Here is a 22,300-nt window from a genome sequence, read left to right on the forward strand (position 1 = left end):
CGTGAAGGAAGTCACATCGCCTGCGCCAGGGCAGAGGTCATGCGCCACTTCTGATGCAGGCCGCAGCCCGAAGCTTCAGCCTATATCGGGAGCGCTCGCTGGCCAGGTGATCCAGGACAAGTGTCCTACGGCTAGCAGATTAGAGCGTGATCAGCTGTCTAAACCGGCCACTTTTTAATCCGCACGGAGACCACAGCAGGACCCCCACTGGCAGGAATCCGATTAGGTATTGGGGAAATTTGCACAAGTACAAGTACCCATGCAAATAGCTAGTATTGATCCCGATACCCATATCTGTATTGGTATTGGCACATCCCTAAAAGTAACATACATTAATCATTAATGGGATTTACCGCAACAGGGTAGCACTGCAAGCTACACTTTTCCATAATTCCCATTTACATCTACTGAAGTTATGGACATCATGGCTACCTCTGGCTGCTGCATTCTGATTGGATAGAAACAGGAGAAAGGGCCCTTTCTACAGAGGTGGGGCCCATAAATATCAGAGGATTATGGCATTTTTGGTGTACTGCATGCAGGTGTGACATTAGTCACATGTGGGTTGCTGCATTAGAACACATTCATTTCAATTACGTTACGGCCAATATCGCCATAAACGATGGGCAAGTTGTGATATCATCTCTTCGCTATCATACAATTATTGTATCAAATGCCTATACATAAGTTGGTAATAAATACACCACAATAGCTGCTGTTCTATATGAGTTATGGCAAGTTTGAGTCAAAGAATGGTACAACACAATGAAAATAGTTCTATTATATGATTTTAAGCTCTGTTAAGACACACACATGAACATGATGCTCTTAAGTCTGGCACTTATCCCACTGCCCCTTTGTCACCCATGTCATAGGGGAACAGATGGAATATTATTACTGATAAGTCATGAGCTACTGAACAGCCAGGTCTCCAAAGGCCCAGCAACAAAGGCATACAGCTGGCAAGCAATCATGCCACCTAGAGGCAAATTTGTGGTACTGCTCCCAGCAGTCATGTTAGCATGAATAAAAAGGGTTACATATACACATCAATGGCCATATGTCACCAGGATATTATGATGCTTTACCAGACTTTACTACATTACTACAAGCTGATGGCCAATGGCTTTATACATAAGAAAGCCATGCATACCGTATTAAAGACATCGAATAAAAGTTGAGGCAAAGGAATAATAAATTATAATTTTATAACAAATTACTAGATGTTAAGTTAGAAATATACTGTACAAATAAATCAGACTTCATATGGAATAACTTGTATTGCGTTTCCATTTTAACATTTTTTTTTATTCACTAATCCATTTAGCAAAATATACTGTACATACCAACAGGAAGTTCTGATAGCATTTCATACGACTGGTGCGTATTCCTACGACAGATATCCACAGGGTCCTCAAGGAGGGGAGACATGGCAACAATTATATCACTTCCCAAGATGCCATCTCTGAAAAAAATTTAAGCATTAGGAATGGAAGCAGCCAACAAGCCAATGTGCCTAGTCAGTTTAAAATGTACCTGTCGTCAACAGAAACTTTTTGTATAATGTAGATAATACAATTAAATGTATATTTGTAATACACATTTGTTAACAAATGTGTATATTTTTGTCCCTACAGCTATTGTCTGGTGTGTCTCTGAGGAATCCAAATACAGGAAGTGTCGGCGGACAAGCAGGGCTCTGTGCAGTGAGGACAAGAAGGGCTCTGTGCAGTGAGGACAAGCAGGGCTCTGTACACTGAGGACAAGCAGGGCTCTGTGCAGTGAGGACAAGCAGGGCTCTGTACACTGAGGACAAGCTGGGTTCTGTGCAGTGAGGACAAGCAGGACTCTGTACACTGAGGACAAGCAGGGCTCTGTGCACTGAGGACAAGCAGGGCTCTGTGCACTGAGGACAAGCAGGGCTCTGTACACTGAGGACAAGCAGGGCTCTGTGCAGTGAGGACAAGCAGGGCTCTGTACACTGAGGACAAGCTGGGTTCTGTGCAGTGAGGACAAGCAGGACTCTGTACACTGAGGACAAGCAGGGCTCTGTGCACTGAGGACAAGCAGGGCTCTGTGCACTGAGGACAAGCAGGGCTCTGTGCACTGAGGACAAGCAGGGCTCTGTACACTGAGGACAAGCAGGGCTCTGTACACTGAGGACAAGCAGGGCTCTGTACACTGAGGGCAAGCAGGGCTCTGTACACTGAGGGCAAGCAGGGCTCTGTACACTGAGGACAAGCAGGGTTCTGTACACTGAGGACAAGCAGGGCTCTGTACACTGAGGACAAGCAGGGCTCTGCACTGAGGACAGGCAGGGCTCTGTACACTGAGGACAAGCAGGGCTCTGTGCAGTGAGGACAAGCAGGGCTATGTGCAGTGAGGACAAGCAGGGCTCTGTACACTGAGGACAAGCAGGGCTCTGTACACTGAGGACAAGCAGGGCTCTGTACACTGAGGACAAGCAGGGCTCTGTACACTGAGGACAAGCAGGGATCTGTACACTGAGGACAAGCAGGGCTCTGTACACTGAGGACAAGCAGGGCTCTGTACACTGAGGACAAGCAGGGCTCTGTACACTGAGGACAAGCAGGGCTCTGTACACTGAGGACAAGCAGGGCTCTGTGCAGTGAGGACAGGCAGGGCTCTGTACACTGAGGACAAGCAGGGCTCTGTACACTGAGGACAAGCAGGGCTCTGTACACTGAGGACAAGCATGGCTCTGTACACTGAGGACAAGCAGGGCTCTGTACACTGAGGACAAGCAGGGCTCTGTACACTGAGGACAAGCAGGGCTCTGTACACTGAGGACAAGCAGGGCTCTGTACACTGAGGACAAGCAGGGCTCTGTACACTGAGGACAAGCATGGCTCTGTGCAGTGAGGACAAGCAGGGCTCTGTACACTGAGGCTCTATGACACGCTACCGGCTAACACATCAGGATAATTGACAAGCCAGGAGCCTGCACAGAGCCCTACTTGTACTGCCCTCACTTCCCATATTTGGACTCCTCATAGAGACACACAGGCAATAGCTGCAGGGACAGCATTTTTTCACCCAAAAATATACACTTTTTTTTAACCAAAGTATATTACAAATATACATATAATGGTACTATCTACATTATATCAAAAGTTTTTGAACAGGTACACTCTAATGTTAGATATTCTGTAAATCTAACAAGTGACATTTATATGGCTGTCTTTGGAAGTAGCAGGTTAGCAGTATATTATCCTGCTATGCCAGTGTTTCCCAACCAGTGTGCATCTAGCTGTTTCCCAACTAGTGTGCATCTGCATCTAGCTGTTGCAAAACTACAACTCCCAGCATGAGCAGACAGCCATTGGCTGTCCGGGCATGCTGGGACTTGTAGTTTTGCAACAGCTGGTGGCACACTGGTTGGGAAACACTGCGCTATGCTGATCAAGAGGAAGGCAAACAAAAAAAATCTCCAGTAAGGGAAATATAACTCCAAGTCTAAGAGAAAAAAATCCCTGGAGCAAAGAATCTTCTTCAGAATCTAGTGAATATAACCTGTACTGTTATTACTCTTCAAAATAAGTCCAGGCCCCTTATGAACTCCATTATTGAGTTCACCATGACCACTTCATCAGATTGTTCCATAGTCTCACTGCTCTTACAGTAAAGAATCACTGTCTGTGTACGTGTGGAAGCTTTCTTTCCCTGTGATCCATTTATAAATGGATCACGGGGAATATCTCTGTACTTATTAGGTCACTCATTAGCAATCTTTTTTTCCTAAACTAAATAACCCTAATTCTGATCTCTCTGGGTACTATAGTCCCCCATTCTGTTTATTTCCTTGGTTGTCTTCCTTGGGTGCACAAAGCTTTACCCAATTTTCCATATGCATTCTGATGCATTCTGATTTATAAAGTGGTATAACTGCATTCATGGCATGTGCATCTATTCCCCCTTTCGTTGCCTCCCATGACCTCATTTGCCTTGGCAGAAGCTGCTGGACACTGGTTTCTTTAGATTATAGATTACTTTATTATCAATTAACTTTACATTTCCCAATGTTTAACCCTTATTTGCTACATTGCATTTATAGGGGTATTCTGGAGAAAAACATATTTTTTCATATCAACTGGCTCCAGAAAGTTAAAAAAAAATTGTAAATTACTTATTTAAAAAAAAAATCTTAATCCTACTAGTACTAAGAAGCTGCTAAAGTTGAGTTGCTCTTTTCTGTTTGACAACAGTGCTCTCTGCTGATGCCTATCTGTCTGTCTCAGGTTTTGTCCACATGGATTTTCTCCTACTCTGGACAGTTCCTGAGACAGACACAGGTGTCATCAGAGAGCACTGTTGTAAGACAGAAAAGAACAACTAAACTTCAGCAGCTGATAAGTACTGGTAGGATGAAGATTTTTTTAATATAAGTAATTTACAAATCTGTTTAACTTTCTGGAGCCAGTTGATATAAAACAAATGTTTTAAGCCCTAGCACAGGCCGATTATCAGCCAAATGGGTGTCCTAGGAGCACTCATTCCCCATATTTGGGAAATGTAAAAAGGCAAGAGAACAGCAAACAAATGAGAAAAGCTTATTCATTGGCTGATCAGATATCCAATTATGGAATAAAAGGGTTGCATGAACTATGCAGCAAATGTGGCCCGGCCTACAAGATAACTGAGCCACGTGAAGGATCGTTCAACGAGATTGGCGCTTTTTATCTTGCAGCCATCGGTCAAAGGGCCCTAAGCATCTAACTTCTAGAGCTATTCATAACAGTGTACTAATCCTCTTTTGTGTCCACACAGTTTACAGTTTAGTATAATCTGCAAAAAATATTATTTATATATCAATCCTTCCACAAGGTCATTAATAATTATTAAAGAGAATAGGGCCCAGTACTACACCACTAGTAACAATGACCCGATTAGAGTATGTTCTCTTGTTAAAGGAGTAAATCAACTGGTGCCAGAAAGTTAAACAGATTTGTAAATCTTGAAACTTCCAGTACTGATCAGCTGCTGTATGCTCTCCAGGAAGTTCTTTTCTTTTTTAATTTATTTTCAGTCTGACCACAGTGCTCTCTGCTGACACCTCTGTCCATGTCAGGAACTGTCCAGAGCAGGAGAGGTTTGCTATGGGGATTTGCTCCTGCTCTGGAGAGAAAATGGACAGAGGAGTTCCTAAAATGGACAGATGTTTCAGCAGAGAGCATTGTGGTCAGACAGAAAGGAAAAAAAAAAAAGGATATAGCAGCTCATAAGTACTGGAAAGATTAAGATTTTTAAATAGAATTTACAAATCTGTTTAACTTTCTGGCACCAGTTGATTTAAGAAAAAATGTTTCCAGTAGAGTACCCCTTTAATCTACCACTGTTTCCTATTGCTTAAAGGGGTACTCCGCGCCTAGACATCTTATCCCCTATCCAAAGGATAGGGGATAAGATGTCAGATCGCCGGGGTCCTGCTGCTGGGGACCCCAGGGATCGCTCCTGTAGCACCCCGCTATCATTACTGCACAGAGCGAGATCGCTCTGCACGTAATGACGGGCAATACAGGGGCCGGAGCATCGTTACGTCACGGCTCCGCCCCTCGTGGCATCACGGCCCGCCCCGTCAATACAAGTCTATGGGAGGGGGCGTGGCGGTCATCATGACCCCTGCCATAGACTTGCATTAAGGGGATGGGCTGTGATGTCATGAGGGGTGGAGCCATGATGTCACGCTGCTCCGGGCCCTGTATCGCCCGTCATTACGCACAGAGCAAACTCGCTCTGTGCAGTAATGATGGCGGGGTGCCACAGCGGCGATCCCCGGGGTTCCCAGCAGCGGGACCGCGGCGATCTAACATCTTATCCCCTATCCTTTGGATAGGGGATAAGATGCCAGGGGCGGAGTACCCCTTTAACCACTTACCCACCCATTTCCGCAGACAAGTGACCTTACAACTTAGCTCTGTGCCTTTGTTTTGATATAGGGATTAAATTACATAAATCTTATCTATGCTAAAGATGTTGGTCTATGTAAAAATAATGAGAGATAACTTACCGTAAATAGAAATATACCATAACCTTTTTTTTTAACCAATTTTTCAATCTTGCTGTTATCAACAATACCATCAACACTACTGTATGAGCAGTGATGAAATACTGAATGGCCCCCCGATTAATGCTTTTCACTCAGGAAACCTGTTGGGATCCTGATCCTATACAGTTGGTCACTACATAAAAATATACCCCAGAAGGTGCATACATTTTTTTTTTTACATTGTGGCCAGTGTCAACATATGTCTCTGTGTATCTACTTTGGCAGAGATTGAAAGTATACATTGGCGAATATTCTTGATATACAGTCATGGCCATAAATGTTGGCACCCCTGAAATTTTTCAAGAAAATGAAGTATTTCTCACAGAAAAGGATTGCAGTAACACATGTTTTGCTATACATATGATTATTCCCTTTGTGTGTATTGGAACTAAACCAAAAAAGGGAGGAAAAAAAGCAAATTGGACATAATGTCACACCAAACTCCAAAAATGGTCTGGACAAAATTATTGGCACCCTTTCAAAATTGTGGAAAACTAAGATTGTTTCAAGCATGTGATGCTCCTTTAAACTCACCTGGGGCAAGTAACAGGTGTGGGCAATATAAAAATCACACCTGAAAGCAGATAAAAAGGAGAGAAGTTCACTTAGTCTTTGCATTGTGTCTGTGTGTGCCACAATAATCATGGACAACTGAAAGAGGAAAAGAGAACTGTCTGAGGACTTGAGAACCAAAAAAGCAAATTGGACACCATGACAGACCAAACTCCAAAAATGGTCTGGACAAACTAATTGGCACCCTTAACTGAAATCAGTCGCTTCCTATAACCATCAATAAGCTTCTTACACCTCTCAGCTGGAATGTTGGACCACTCTTCCTTTGCAAACTGCTCCAGGTCTCTCTTATTGGAAGGGCGCCTTTTCCCAACAGCAATTTTAAGATCTCTCCTCAGGTGTTCAATGGGATTTAGATGTGGACTCATTGCTGGCCACTTCAGAACTCTCCAGCGCTTTGTTGCCATCCATTTCTGGGTGCTTTTTTTTTTTACATTTGTTTGGGGTCATTGTCCTGCTGGACGCAAACCCAGCTTTCTTACACTGGGCTGTACAGTGCGACCCAAAATCCATTGGTAATCCTCAGATTTCATGATGCCTTGCACACATTCAAGGCACCCAGTGCCAGAGGCAGAAAAACCACCCCAAAACATCACTGAACCTCCACCATATTTAACTTTAGGTACTGTGTTCTTTTCTTTTTAGGCCTCATCCCATTTTCGGTAAACGGTAAAAGCTCTATCTTGGTCTCATCTCTCCACAAGATGTTTTCCCAGAAGGATTTTGGCCTACTCAAGTTCATTTTGGCAAAATGTAGTCTTGCTTTTTTAAGTCTGTGTCAGCAGTGAGTTCCCCCTAGGTCTCCTGCTATAGCATTTCATTTCATTTAAATATAGACGGATTGTTCTTGCTGACACTGATGCTCCCGGAGCCTGCAGGACAGCTTGAATATCTTTGGAACTTGTTTGGGGCTGCTTATCCACCATCTTGACTATCCTGCATTGACACCTTCCATAAATTTTTCTCTTCCGCCCACGCCCAGGGAGATTAGCTACAGTACCATGGGTTGCAAACTTCTTGATAATGTTGCGCACTGTGGACAAAGGCAAATCTAGATCCCTGGAGATGGACTTGTAACCTTGAGATTGTTGATATTTTCCCACAATTTTGGTTCTCAAGTCCTCTTTCTGTTGTCCATGCTTAGTGTGGCACACACAGACAAACAATGCAAAGACAAAGGGAACTTCTCTCCTTTTTATCTTCTTTCAGATGTGCTTGTTATATTGCCCACACCTGTTACTTGCCCAGGTGAGTTTAAAGGAACATCACATGCTCAAAACAATCTTATTTTTCCACAATTTTGAAAGGGTGACAATAGTTTTGTCCAGCCCACTTTTGGAGTTTGGTGTGACATTATGTCCAATTTGCTTTTTTCCCTCCATTTTGGTTTAGTTCCAATACACACAAAGGGAATAAACATGTGTATAGCAAAACATGTGTTACTGCAATCCTTTTCTTTGAGAAATACTTCATTTTCTTCTCATTTCTCATGGAGATGCTATCAGAGCCTTATTTGGTCATTTCAATTGTGCTCATCAGATATATATATATATATATATATATATATATTTATATATATATATATATATATATATATATATATAATATTTGGCTCTTAACCTCAATATTCAATACTTATACTCTATAAGATGGCTGTATGAGGAGAAACATAGCTGTTTCTTCCTGGAAAAGCACCATGCTTGTCCAGCGATTGCGTATGGTGTTACTACTCGGCCCTATTCAACTGATACCTATTGAACAATGGAATTTTAGACTGATTCCTTATTTATTCCAACAATATGTTGTTCCAAACATGTCATTTTCTTTTTAACAATGCTTACATGTCATTAATTCTCTGATGATCCTCACTAAATTCTCTCTGCAGAACATCCAGGTGACCCTGCCAGACATGTCTGCTCGCATTACACTCATTTAGGTAAAATGTACAAAACAATGCCCTAGACTATGAGCCCCAAATGCATGTAAAGACATCCGCAGAGAAAATGTTACCTTCTCTTCTAGAAAAACATAAACAAATACATTTTAGCTTACCGTATATACTCGAGTATAAGCCGACCCGAATATAAGCCGAGGCCCCTAATTTCACCCCAAAAACCCAGGAAAAGTTATTGACTCGACTATATGCCTAGGGTGGGAAATACATCACCCCCCCCTGTCATCATCCAGACCCCCGTCATAAACACCCTCATCATCATCACCCCCTTCATCATCACCGCCTGTCATCATCCCCCCCTTCATCATTACCCTGTCATCATCCCCCCTTCATGATCACCGCCTGTTATCATCCCCCCCTTCATCATTACCCTGTCATCATCCCCCCCTTCTTCATACCCCTTCATCATCACCGCCTGTCATTACCCCCCTGTCATCATCCCACACCCCCCCTTCATCATCACCGCCTGTCATCATCCCCCTGTCATCATCCCACATACCCCCTTCATCATCACCGCCTGTCATCATCCCCCTGTCATCATCCCACACCCCCCACCTCTCCTTCATCATCACCGCCTGTCAATGTCACAGTGGTCTTCAACCTGCGGACCTCCAGATGTTTCAAAGCTACAACTCCCAACATGCCCGGACAGCCATCGGCTGTCTGGGCATGCTGGAAGTTGCAGTTTTGAAATATCTGGAGGTCCGCAGGTTGAAGACCACTGGGCCTTCGTCATCATCCATAATACAAATTACAATACATCCATAATACAAACATTCATCATATATATATCCTATAACCCCTCCCCCCCTTTACCCACCCCCCGCCCTTTTTCATTCAAAGAGAACACTACCATTTTTCCCATAACCTCTGAACTACTCCTCGTTTCTTGTCTCCCATAACTCTGATCTTCTCATATTTCTTAATTTTCCAAACTAATCCTTCCCATTCTTCCAACCTTGGTGTTTCTGGGGCAAACCAATGTCTCAGTATAATAGTTTTGGCTAGACATAATAATTTTAATATATGTTCTTTATACTCCATTCCTTCCTTGTTCAAACCTAACACTGCCAGGGGCGGACTGACAACACTCAGGGCCCCCGAACCAAAAAAAGCAAGGGCCCCTGCGATGCTCTGCCGGTGGTCACACTTCTGCCCATATTCCACCAAAATCCTTCCACCACCCCTACACACAAAATAAACTAAATTTTATATATAAGAAACACTTTAAGGTAGGTAAAATAATTTTCCATGACCAATAATACCAGTATACAATGAGTAAATATATACCACCACACAATAACTGGATATACCGCCATACTGTACTAAATAAAACCACTGTACACAGACCAGTATACTATACAGGATCTATATACAATGTAAGTGATTTTATACAGGACCATAAGGCGATAGATAATAGATGTACAGAGATCTGTATACAATATAATTGATTATATACAGGACCATATGGCGGTAGATATCAGCTGTACACAGGATCTGTACACCATAGAAGTGATTAAAGTTACATAAAGGGACTCACAAATAAGTTTTTTCTGATCAGCAGCGTCCTTCCCTTTTCTTCTACGTCTGGATCAGACTGCCATGTCGATCTCATCTGCAGGACAAGCATCTTAGACTCTGCATTTTTTCAGTGCCCTCCCCTCCTCTACACAATCTTCCCTTCTATAGGCCCACAAACTGTTATAATGCCCTCCTTGGTGTACTGCACAGTAAAAGGGCAGGTAGGTAGCCAGGTAAATAGGTAACTAGGTAGGTAGATCAGAAACCCAGATAGGTAGGTAGGTGACTAGCTAGGTACTTAGGCAGCCATGTATGAAGGCCAGGTATGTACATTGTTAGGTAGCCAGGTATGTAGTTGGTAGCATGATATGTAGGTAAGTAGTTAGGCATCCAGGTATAAAGTTAGGTAGCCAGGTAGTTAGTCGAGTATGTAGCCAGCACCCCCCTCCACCCAGAGTCTAGTCTCGGGAGGGGCACTATCAGAGTATTTTGTGTTAGTGGACAGAAAATAAGGTGTTGCTTACGGAAGTCACAGGTAGGTAATGTTCCCAGGAGGTAGTGGCCCCTAGTAGATCATGCCCCATGGTAGTTAATGTCTCCCAGGTAGGTAGTTATGCCCCCTGTGGCTAAATCCCCCAGATAGCTGCCCCTGTATGAAAACCCCCTATGTAGATAGTAGGTAGCCCTCCTTTTAGTTTGGTAGTTTGTCCCCATATTAGCTAGGCAGGAATAGATAGTCCCTCAAATCAGGTGTAGGCAGCAGAGATCCCTCACATTAGGTGTAGGCAACACAGTTCCCCCACAGTGGGTGTAGACAGCAGAGTTCCCCCACAGTGGGTGTAGACAGCAGAGTTCCCCCACAGTGGGTGTGGACAGCAGAGTTCCCCCACAGTAGGTGTAAGCAACGGGTCCCCCAACAGTAGGTAGGCAGCGGGGGTCCCCCCACAGTAGGTGTAAGTAGGGGCCCCCCACAGTAGGTGTCAGCAGCAGAGTTTCCCCTCCCCCATCCCAGGTTGAAAAAAATAAAATAAGATGATGCTCACTCACCTGTATATGTCCCACGCAGCGATCTTCTCCTCCGGAACGCAGCAGGGCCCGTGTTCTTCCTCCTCCACAGTGCAGGTGCCGATGAGCGACGTCATCGGCGCCTGCACTGTGCAGTGGGGGCAGACGTCACTGTGTATGCACAGATGCAGCGGATTACACAGAGGGGATGCCTTCTCCTGTATGTGCGTGTACCGCAAATACAGAAGAAGGCAGCGCTGTCCACTGGGGATCCAGAACAAGTGTCTGGATCCACAGTAGCGGCGGCAGCGGAGGGCCCTGTACCTAGCCGGGCCCTCGGACGACGTCCGATCGGACTGGCCGGTCAGTCCGCCACTGAACACTGCCATTTTTATGTGAAATTGGATCTCTATTCCATACTGTTTTTTTATATACCTCCTTCCAAAATTGCTGTACTTTCCTACAGCTCCAGATCATATGTGTAAATTCTGTGTTTTCCATTTGACATTTAGGGCACTTGTTATTTTCCCTAACACCCATCTTATTCAACAAAACTGGTGTATAATATAATCAATGTACAATTTTAAATTGAATAATTCTATGATTCATATTAATTGAGGATCTTTTTATGTTGTTGCATATTTCACTCCACTCCTCCTCTTGCATTTCTCCTAGGTCCTTTTCCCATCTTTTTTTTACATCTCTGGGTTTGCAACCTGTTTCTCCTATTTATTATTAACCTATATACAACTTTCTCAGGATATTTTTCTCCCCTTGAAACCCTATTAATGCTTCCATCACCTCATGTGCTTCAAAGAAAAACCTCTCATTTTCCTTCTTTCTTAATTACATTAAATATTTGAATATACAGAAAATTCGGTCTTATCCAAAGAAAACAACTGTGCCAAATCCTCCCATCCCATCAACCTCCCTTACTTATTTATCTTATTTAAATTTGTTATCCCCTTTTTTTCCCCATCTTTGATCATTTGTGATTTTTTTTTATACTTCTGGTAAATACCGGTACATATTGTCCCATATTGGGGTAAACATGTAACTCCCTTTACTACCAAAAAATGTTCTTAAATTCACCCAAGTGTAATACTTGAAATATAGCTATATTTTTCAAGAACTTATTCTTTATTCTTCCACTATCCAAAATTTCAAACACATTAGTGCCTTTTATTCCCACCTTATTTAACAATTTTCCCAGTGTTTCTTGCTCTTGTACTATACATGTTATTTGTGCAGAAATATAATAGGACCAAGCCAATTTAAATTTTTGTGTTTTAGTTTTTCCTCCTCTCCTTCTATGAGACAAAACTCTTATTTTTTAATCTACCGAGCCACACGAGGGCTTGTTTTTTGCACAACAAATTGTACTGTGTAATAAGACCTTTCATTTTCCAATAAAATGGTTGGTGCAATAAAAAAATATATTTTTTGTATGGGGAAATTGAAAGAAAACACACAATTATGCTACTTTTTCTTGAGGTTAGGGTTAGTGTTATCTTTGTTCTTAGGGTCAATAGGATTAAACAGATACCCATGTATAAATGCTTTTTTTTATAATTATTATTGAATTGCTTTTAAAAAAAAAAAGTCAAACTTTTAAAACTAAAAATTAGTGATCTTTAATTCTTGTTGGTAGCACTTTTGCATATATGTCACTTTTCATTCATTCCATTTTTACTGGGATGTGATGTGACCACCCTCACGTACTGGACTTATCAATGCCTGTGCTTCAGCTTGGACAAAGCCATAATTTTATAAGACATGATTTCTATAAAGTGGAAACAAAATGTTCTTATGAAATATATTAGAAAGGTTAATGTTTTGCCAAAATGAACAATATATAAAATGTTTTTGCACATAAAAAAAAAGTATTTTTTACTATTTATTTTTACTAAACATTTTTCAGGCCTCCAATCTTTCCATTGCTATACAATGGCATACACTAGTCAGTAATAACAGCAATCTACTTGTACAGCTTGCCTGACCACAGACTATACAAGAGAATCCCCAGAAAGTGGCACAGAGGAGGGTTAGAGACCTTCGGGCATCATATATGGCCTGCAAATTTCCCACATCTCAACCCAACCAATCATCTGTGAGGTGTGCTGAAAAAATAAGCCTGATCCATGATCCATGGAGACCCCACTTTACAACAGGATCTGCTGCTAACGTCTTTGTGCCAAATATTAAAAGAGATTTTTAGAGGTCTTGTTGGGTCCATGTTTTGACAGTTCAGAGCTAATTTAATGGCATGGGGGTGGTCTTAAAGGGGTTATCCAGGAAATGAAAAACACAGCAAATTTATTTAAAAAACAGCTCCACGTCTGTTTCCAGGCTGGGTGTGGCTTTACAACTTGGCTCCATTCATGTCAATGGAACTGAGCTGCAGGACCACACCCAATCTGGAGACAGATGGGGAGCGGTATTTGATAGAAAGTAGCTGTGCTTTTCTATTCCTGGATAACCCCTTTAATGTGTATGTTATGGAAGTGAACCCCTAAAAGTATTTTCCTTTTTTGTACTATATTTGGGTTAGCTGTTATGGCTTTGTCATGATTCTAGTGAGGACAGGGCCTTAGTACCTGGGGGGGGGGGGGGGGGGGGAAATAACCCAATTCAGCATTGGATCTGTCCGTTGTGCAAGTGGTCATTTTTATCTGTTTCAGTTTTACAAACAGAGCTGGGAGAGATGCACTTTTTCCGACTATATGCAGAGATAGACTATATCTCAGCACTGAGAACCCAACCAATCAAAACTTTTCGCATGTCTCTTCGACATATCAAATGTTTTTTAAAGTGACTGTGTCCATTTAATGACTTTCTTTTACTTTGATCAGGCTTAAAGGGTTATCCAACGAATGACATAAAATAAATAAATAAATAAATAAAACAACTCAGATCAGCTTAGGACATTAACCTTGCATCTATTATTCTACTGTGACCTATTAAATCTCCTGTACGTGGCTCTGATACACCTTTCTGCCCTCCTACTTGTTCTCTTCCCCACACCCTGTCTTTAAACTACAGGTCCCAGCATCCTTTGCTGCCGCTCTGAGCTCACTTCCCCCTAACTGCCGTTTTCTTCCCCAGTCCCTTGGTCAGCCCCAACACTCAGAATGTTACTAAGAAACCATTCCCATCCTGCTAGAAACCTGCTGTACTATATAGCAATGATTCACAAAATGGGTGCTATCATCTGTTCCAAAACTACAACTACCAGCATTCCCAAGTCCATGTGTGCATGCGTGGAGTTGAAGTTTTAAAATTTTAAACAGCTGAAAGCAACCTTTTTCGGAAATATTGCTACATTGTGCGTATTAGATAGATATCTTTTATAAATACATATATATATTTTCATATATTATATATAATCAGTATTTCCAAACCAGGGTGCCTCCAGCGGTTGCAAAACTAAAACTCCCAGCATACCCAAGCAACCAGAGGCTGGGAGTCTCTGCTTCATAAGAGACACACACACACCACACGCAGAGCACTACTTCATAAGAGACACACACAGAGCTCTGCTTCATAAGAGACACACACAGAGCTCTGCTTCATAAGAGATACACACAAAGCTCTGCTTCATGAGACAGACAGACACACAGAGCTCTATTTCATAAGAGACACAAACACTAACACACACAGCTCTGTTTCATAAGAGACACAAACACTAACACACAGAGCTCTATTTCATAAGAGACACAAACACTAACACACAAAGCACTGTTTCATAAGAGACACATACACTAACACACAAAGCACTGTTTCATAAGAGACACATACACTAACACACAAAGCACTGTTTCATAAGAGACACAAACACTAACACACAAAGCACTGTTTCATAAGAGACACATACACTAACACACAAAGCACTGTTTCATAAGAGACACATACACTAACACACACAGCTCTGTTTCATAAGAGACACAAACACTAACACACAGAGCTCTATTTCATAAGAGACACAAACACTAACACACAAAGCACTGTTTCATAAGAGACACATACACTAACACACAAAGCACTGTTTCATAAGAGACACATACACTAACACACAAAGCACTGTTTCATAAGAGACACAAACACTAACACACAAAGCACTGTTTCATAAGAGACACATACACTAACACACAAAGCACTGTTTCATAAGAGACACATACACTAACACACAAAGCTCTATTTCATAAGAGACACATACACTAACACACAGAGCTCTATTTCATAAGAGACACAAACACTAACACACAAAGCACTGTTTCATAAGAGACACATACACTAACACACAAAGCACTGTTTCATAAGAGACACATACACTAACACACAAAGCACTGTTTCATAAGAGACACATACACTAACACACAAAGCACTGTTTCATAATAGACACAAACACTAACACACAAAGCACTGTTTCATAAGAGACACATACACTAACACACAAAGCACTGTTTCATAAGAGACACATACACTAACACACACAGCTCTGTTTCATAAGAGACACAAACACTAACACACAGAGCTCTATTTCATAAGAGACACAAACACTAACACACAAAGCACTGTTTCATAAGAGACACATACACTAACACACAAAGCACTGTTTCATAAGAGACACATACACTAACACACAAAGCACTGTTTCATAAGAGACACAAACACTAACACACAAAGCACTGTTTCATAAGAGACACATACACTAACACACAAAGCACTGTTTCATAAGAGACACAAACACTAACACACAAAGCACTGTTTCATAAGAGACACATACACTAACACACAAAGCACTGTTTCATAAGAGACACATACACTAACACACAGAGCTCTATTTCATAAGAGACATATACACTAACACACACAGCTCTGTTTCATAAGAGACACATACACTAACACACAAAGCACTGTTTCATAAGAGACACATACACTAACACACAAAGCACTGTTTCATAAGAGACACAAACACTAACACACAAAGCACTGTTTCATAAGAGACACATACACTAACACACAAAGCACTGTTTCATAAGAGACACATACACTAACACACAAAGCTCTATTTCATAAGAGACACATACACTAACACACAGAGCTCTATTTCATAAGAGACACAAACACTAACACACAAAGCACTGTTTCATAAGAGACACATACACTAACACACAAAGCACTGTTTCATAAGAGACACATACACTAACACACACAGCTCTGTTTCATAAGAGACACATACACTAACACACAAAGCACTGTTTCATAAGAGACACATACACTAACACACAGAGCTCTATTTCATAAGAGACACATACACTAACACACAAAGCACTGTTTCATAAGAGACACATACACTAACACACAAAGCTCTATTTCATAAGAGACACATACACTAACACACAGAGCTCTATTTCATAAGAGACACAAACACTAACACACAAAGCACTGTTTCATAAGAGACACATACACTAACACACAAAGCACTGTTTCATAAGAGACACATACACTAACACACACAGCTCTGTTTCATAAGAGACACATACACTAACACACAAAGCACTGTTTCATAAGAGACACATACACTAACACACAGAGCTCTATTTCATAAGAGACACATACACTAACACACACAGCTCTGTTTCATAAGAGACACATACACTAACACACAAAGCACTGTTTCATAAGAGACACATACACTAACACACACAGCTCTGTTTCATAAGACAGACAGACACACACACCTCTGCTTCATAAGAGACACAGTTTGTCTCATCACACATCAAGATCTCTCCTGCTTCCCCCACATCTGACACTTCCTCCAAACACAGGGTCCTCTTCTGTCTCTCCCCCGCTCAGCTAAAGATTTCTGCCACTAAACTCCCTCAGAGTTTGTCAGATCTTTCTTCTGTGCAGATGCTTCTAGGGGGCATGGCTTATATGGAACTGCAAGCCAGGCCCCATAGACAGCATAAAAGTCACATGGTCCCTGTTTCCAAGGGTGGGGGCCAGAGGCAGTTAGGGGAAGAAAGCCGAGACAGAGTGGACGCAGGATAGCAAATTTTTCTGCATTTCGCCTGATTAGTGCTTTCTAAGGCTCTGCAATGGTGCATTACTTATAATTACTTGCTTAGGAAGATATGTTTATCATTATATGAGGGAATTAAAGAAATAATATTTTACTTAACTGGATTACCCCTTTAACTTCAGTCAGGGATTACTAACCTTCCAATGTTATGACCAGCCATTATGTAAAAAATCTCAGTAGTCTTCTGCCGAACTGTGCAGTCTTGATCATACAGCAGATTTTTCAGGGTTTCCATAAAACCTATAAAACAAAGTGATAAATGATAAACGTTTACAGGGCCATAACATTTCGTTCTTATAGATCTTCAACCTTGTCATTAAAACCTTACTCCACTCGACCTGAAAACTCAAGCATGAGAGCAGCTATCCTTGATCTCCCTTAGGCTAGGTTTTTTCTGGTGCTTTTTTTTTTTTTTACTGAACACTGCCACTGCAGTTTTTGAGCCAAACCAAGTGTATTCAAAAGGAATGGGAAATATATAGGAAGGATTTATGCTTCTCCTTCCTGCCGGATCCACTTCTGACTTTTGGCTCAAAAACTGCAGTGGCAGTAAAAATGCCAGAAAAAAACTGTGTGGAAACCTAGCCTTTCTCCATGCCTATATTGGTCAAATTGTAGAAAACATATTGTCATGTATGTCCTAGTCCCGATTAACTTTTTCATTTATAATTTTTTTTTTTTTTAAAGCTTGTCCTTTCATGAATAAAATATTTACAGCTATAGCCAGACTGAAAAAAAAAATAACTTTGCAGGGTTAAAGAGTTTATCCCAGGATTAAACTTATCAGGGGGTTAATTATGAAATGCTATTTTTCTTCTGACTGGCAAAAAAATATATAAAAAAAGGCAAATAATTGAACCAATTTTGCACTAGCTGCAGATGTTGTGCGATTATGGAAGTTTATGGCCAGCATACACTGCTGTTAAAATCTTCGCTACCTCAGAGCTAGCAGATATTTCATCATGGGCCCACGGGCCCACTGGATTTATGTAGAGAAACCCGTCTGGCAGAGACTTCATAAATGCCCCCATCTCTACACAGAATATGTGTTATAGTTGGCTGCACAAAATTTACTCGCTATGGAACTGCTAAAGATAGCCAGCAGTCCCGTTTTCATTATCTTTGAGACCCCCACTGACCAAACACATAACTTATCCTTTGAATACAACATACCGTATTTTTCGCCCTATAGGACGCACCGGCATATAAGACGCACCCAATTTTAAAGGTGCAAAATCTAGAGAAAAAAAAGATTCTGAAACCAACAGTGATCTTCAACCTGCGGACCTCCAGATGTTGCAAAACTACAACTCCCAGCATGCCCTGACCGCATGCTAGGAGGTAATACTCATGTGTCCCCGCCCCTCCGGACCCGTCACCACTGCCCTGGATGTCGCCGTGTCCCCGTGGTGTCCCCAATGCTCCGGACGTCTTCTTCCCCGGGATCCACGCTCTCTGTCGCCGTCATCACGTCGCTACACACCCCACTCCTATTGGATGACGGGACGGGGTGCGCGACGACGTGAAGACGTCGAAGGAGAGCGCCGGCCATGCAGGGGATCCCGGCACGGAGCATACACCGAGGAGGCAGGTAAGGTCCCTCCTGGTGTTCTGTAAGCTGTTCGGGACGCCGTGATTTCACTGCAGCGGTCCCGAACAGCCCGACTGAGCAGCCGGGTTAGTGTCACTTTCGCTTCATACGCGGCGGTCAGCTTTGATCGCCGCATCTGAAGGGTTAATAAAGGGCATCACCACGATCGGTGATGTCCTGTATTAGCCGTGGGTCCCAGCCGTTGATGGCCGCAGGGACCGCCGCAATAGGTGTGTATTCGCCGTATAAGACGCACCAACTACCCCCCCCCCCCCCCCCAGTTTTGGGGAAGAAAAAGTGCATCTTATACGGCGAAAAATACGGTAAGTTTTAAAGGAGTAGTCCAGTTGTTCTACACTGGACTACTCCTTTAATTTTGTGATAACCCTTATTGGGAGTAAAAACGCACAACTGTTAGTCTGTCAGACAAATAAATGTGCTGGAAGACCCTTCCAAGCTTGGTGGTTTCCGAAAGTTAGTTTTGAGTGGTGTTGAGAGAGGAGAGAAGAAATAAACATGTAGGTATTTAATCCCAACACTTAGAGCCATATAAATACTGAATGGTATGCATTAATAGCCCTCCATACTGACTGCTGCATGTCAAGTGATAATGTGACCAGTGGACAGAGAAAAGGCTGTTGATATCTGTAAGGGATGTAGCCCTGATGACTGTACACAGAGAAGGGTGTGACTGTGCTGCAGTTACAAGGGAACAATTCTATCATTATGTACCTTTGCCTGCAGCATAACATTCTGGGACTGACACAAATATCCCCATGTGCTCTAAGACAATCCATCAATTATTAAGACATATACTGTTCATGGACTCGGGATGCTCCAATCTCAGAAATCATATTACGACATAATGTCAATGCCTTTTTGCACATACCATCTTGTTTAAACTGTGAAGAAATGCTTTTCCCATCAGCATCATAAACTGCTCACTGTCCTTTCAAACAACTTCCATCACTTACCAAAAATGACTCCTTACCCCAGAAAAACAGCTTTAAAGTCTTGACCACTAGGTGTCTCCCTTTCCTGCAATCTGCTGCCAACTACCTGTTGTTAGGGGACATCAGTCTCTAGAAACAGAGACAGCAAGACAGAGTAGAGGAAGTTGGTGCAGGATTTACCTTGCAAGAAGTACTAGTATGTGTACTACAGGCAAACAGCCTAGCTCTGAAATGGAGAAAATTATAAATAGCAACCATGGAGGGAATCTCCGGGGCTCAATAACACTAAACTCACTTTATCTAAAGGGTTAATCTAACAAAACCATACAGGTTTTACAAAAATAAAACACAAGCTTTAAACGTAACAAAAGGGGTATCTCTATAGGGGTAGCTACCATTTTGTTCTGAGCCTGTGTGACGAATATGAACAAAATACTTTAGACTAAATAAATTTTCATGAACAGGTACTGTGCCTGGTAAAGGTATCATATGATGAACACTACAGGCAAACCACTTTACTTGGTCAGCAACAGCACATGTTCTCCTGGATGGCTGCAGCTTTATAGGATGCTTATTGTGCCTTCTCTGCACGGATTCAGCCATATTACAATCTGCCTATTACTACCCAAGATGCTGACTCTCAATGTAATGTTATCTTATCTCGGTTTGCTGGCGGCAGTGTTCACTGTTTATTATATGCTGGCGGCACTGGCTGCCTCTATAATGCTGCATAATCCTATTCAGTAAGATACAGACCTGCACTGGGATCATAACAGAACAAACCATTACAGCTAAATGTGCATTAGAAACCCACTCTGCCGGCACCTTTCATTGTAGTGTTGCTGCACTGTAGCTACTGATAATGCTGCTGGGCTTATGTATTCTGCTGGGACCAGTTGTGCAGACAGTGCTGTTCAAGACAGCATAGCCGCACATTCACTCCAGACCTTGTATTAACTTTTAGAAAATATAATAACTAGCAGTTGGAGTGGAGGATGTCCGCTGTGTCCTGACACACCCCAAAGCTTCCCTACTGTGACTTCCCAGAACAGGCAGCATCACTATAACCAGGCTGCCTGCTGGGAGATGAGTGACACTGCGGAAAGGACGGCACACCGAGACGACATAGCTAGGAAGGAGCGCTGTGAGAGGTAAGTTTTTTTTTTTTATAAAGGGCCTAATACTACAGAGGGGCCTTATAATAATACAGGGTAGGGCTGCACGATATAAAGCAAAAGCAATCGAATCGCGCTTTTTGCATTATAGCGATACGGCCCCCAGGAAAACTTGCGATTATCTGCTTGGGCCGGCTCCCGTGTGCTGCTGCAGTCGGGGGCCGGCCAGAGCAGGTAAAAACAAATTTAAATACTAAAATTCAGTGTTTCCCAACCAGGGTGCCTCCAGTTGTTGCAAAACTAAAACACCCAACATGCCTGGACCGGCAAAGGCTGTCCGGGCATGCTGAGAGTAGTAGTTTCACAACAGCTGGAGGCACCCTAGTAGAAAAACACTGAGCTTAGTAAAAGGGCACAGGGAGAAAAAAAAACTTCTGCTCACCTCCTCCCGGTCCCTGTAGATGCCGTTTCCCACCGTGCGGTCCGATGTCTCATCTCTTCTCCATACAAGCAGTAGGGCCTTTCCCTTTTCAGCCAATCACTGGCCGCAGTGGTGTCAAGCCAGTGATTGGCTGATGGGGAAAGGTATTTTTGCAAAACTAGGTTGGTGATTAGAAAACCGCCCAGGAAACATAGTGTATTGCTGCAGTACAAAATGTTACAGTGTTACGCCGAGCGCTCCGGGTCCCCGCTCCTCCCCGGAGCGCTCGCTACACTCTCGCTACTGCAGCGCCCCGGTCAGATCCACTGACCCGGTGCGCTGCGATACCGCCTCCAGCCGGGATGCGATTCGCGATGCGGGTGGCGCCCGCTCGCGATGCGCACCCCGGCTCCCGTACCTGACTCGCTCTCCGTCGGTCCTGTCCCGGCGCGCGCGGCCCCGCTCCCTAGGGCGCGCGCGCGCCGGGTCTCTGCGATTTAAAGGGCCACTGCGCCGCTGATTGGCGCAGTGGTTCTAATCAGTGTGTTCACCTGTGCACTCCCTATGTATACCTCACTTCCCCTGCACTCCCTCGCCGGATCTTGTTGCCATTGTGCCAGTGAAAGCGTTCCTTGTGTGTTCCTAGCCTGTGTTCCAGACCTCCTGCCGTTGCCCCTGACTACGATCCTTGCTGCCTGCCCCGGCCTTCTGCTACGTCCGACCTTGCTTCTGTCTACTCCCTTGTACCGCGCCTATCTTCAGCAGTCAGAGAGGTTGAGCCGTTGCTAGAGGATACGACCTGGTCACTACCGCCGCAGCAAGACCATCCCGCTTTGCGGCGGGCTCTGGTGAACACCAGTAGTGACTTAGAACCGGTCCACTAGCACGGTCCACGCCAATCCCTCTCTGGCACAGAGGATCCACCTCCTGCCAGCCGGCATCGTGACAGTAGATCCGGCCATGGATCCCGCTGAAGTTCCTCTGCCAGTTGTCGCCGACCTCACCACGGTGG

The 22,300-nt window shown here is 43.1% G+C and overlaps 1 protein-coding gene across 2 annotated transcripts in view; it reads right to left on the minus strand.

Moving 5' to 3' along the window:
* Positions 1 to 22,300, minus strand: part of RSPH14 (radial spoke head 14 homolog) — a 267,776-nt gene that overhangs the window by 223,302 nt on the left and 22,174 nt on the right. For both annotated transcript variants that reach the window (XM_056530795.1, XM_056530801.1), the window contains exons 3-4: positions 17,346 to 17,448; positions 1,347 to 1,465 (exon numbers count right to left, since the gene is read on the minus strand). In XM_056530795.1, coding sequence (XP_056386770.1) covers positions 1,347 to 1,465; positions 17,346 to 17,448 — 222 coding nt within the window. The remainder of the gene's footprint in view (positions 1 to 1,346; positions 1,466 to 17,345; positions 17,449 to 22,300) is intronic.

This window comes from Hyla sarda, chromosome 1, assembly GCF_029499605.1.
Source record: "Hyla sarda isolate aHylSar1 chromosome 1, aHylSar1.hap1, whole genome shotgun sequence".
Classification (NCBI taxonomy): Eukaryota; Metazoa; Chordata; class Amphibia; order Anura; family Hylidae; genus Hyla; species Hyla sarda.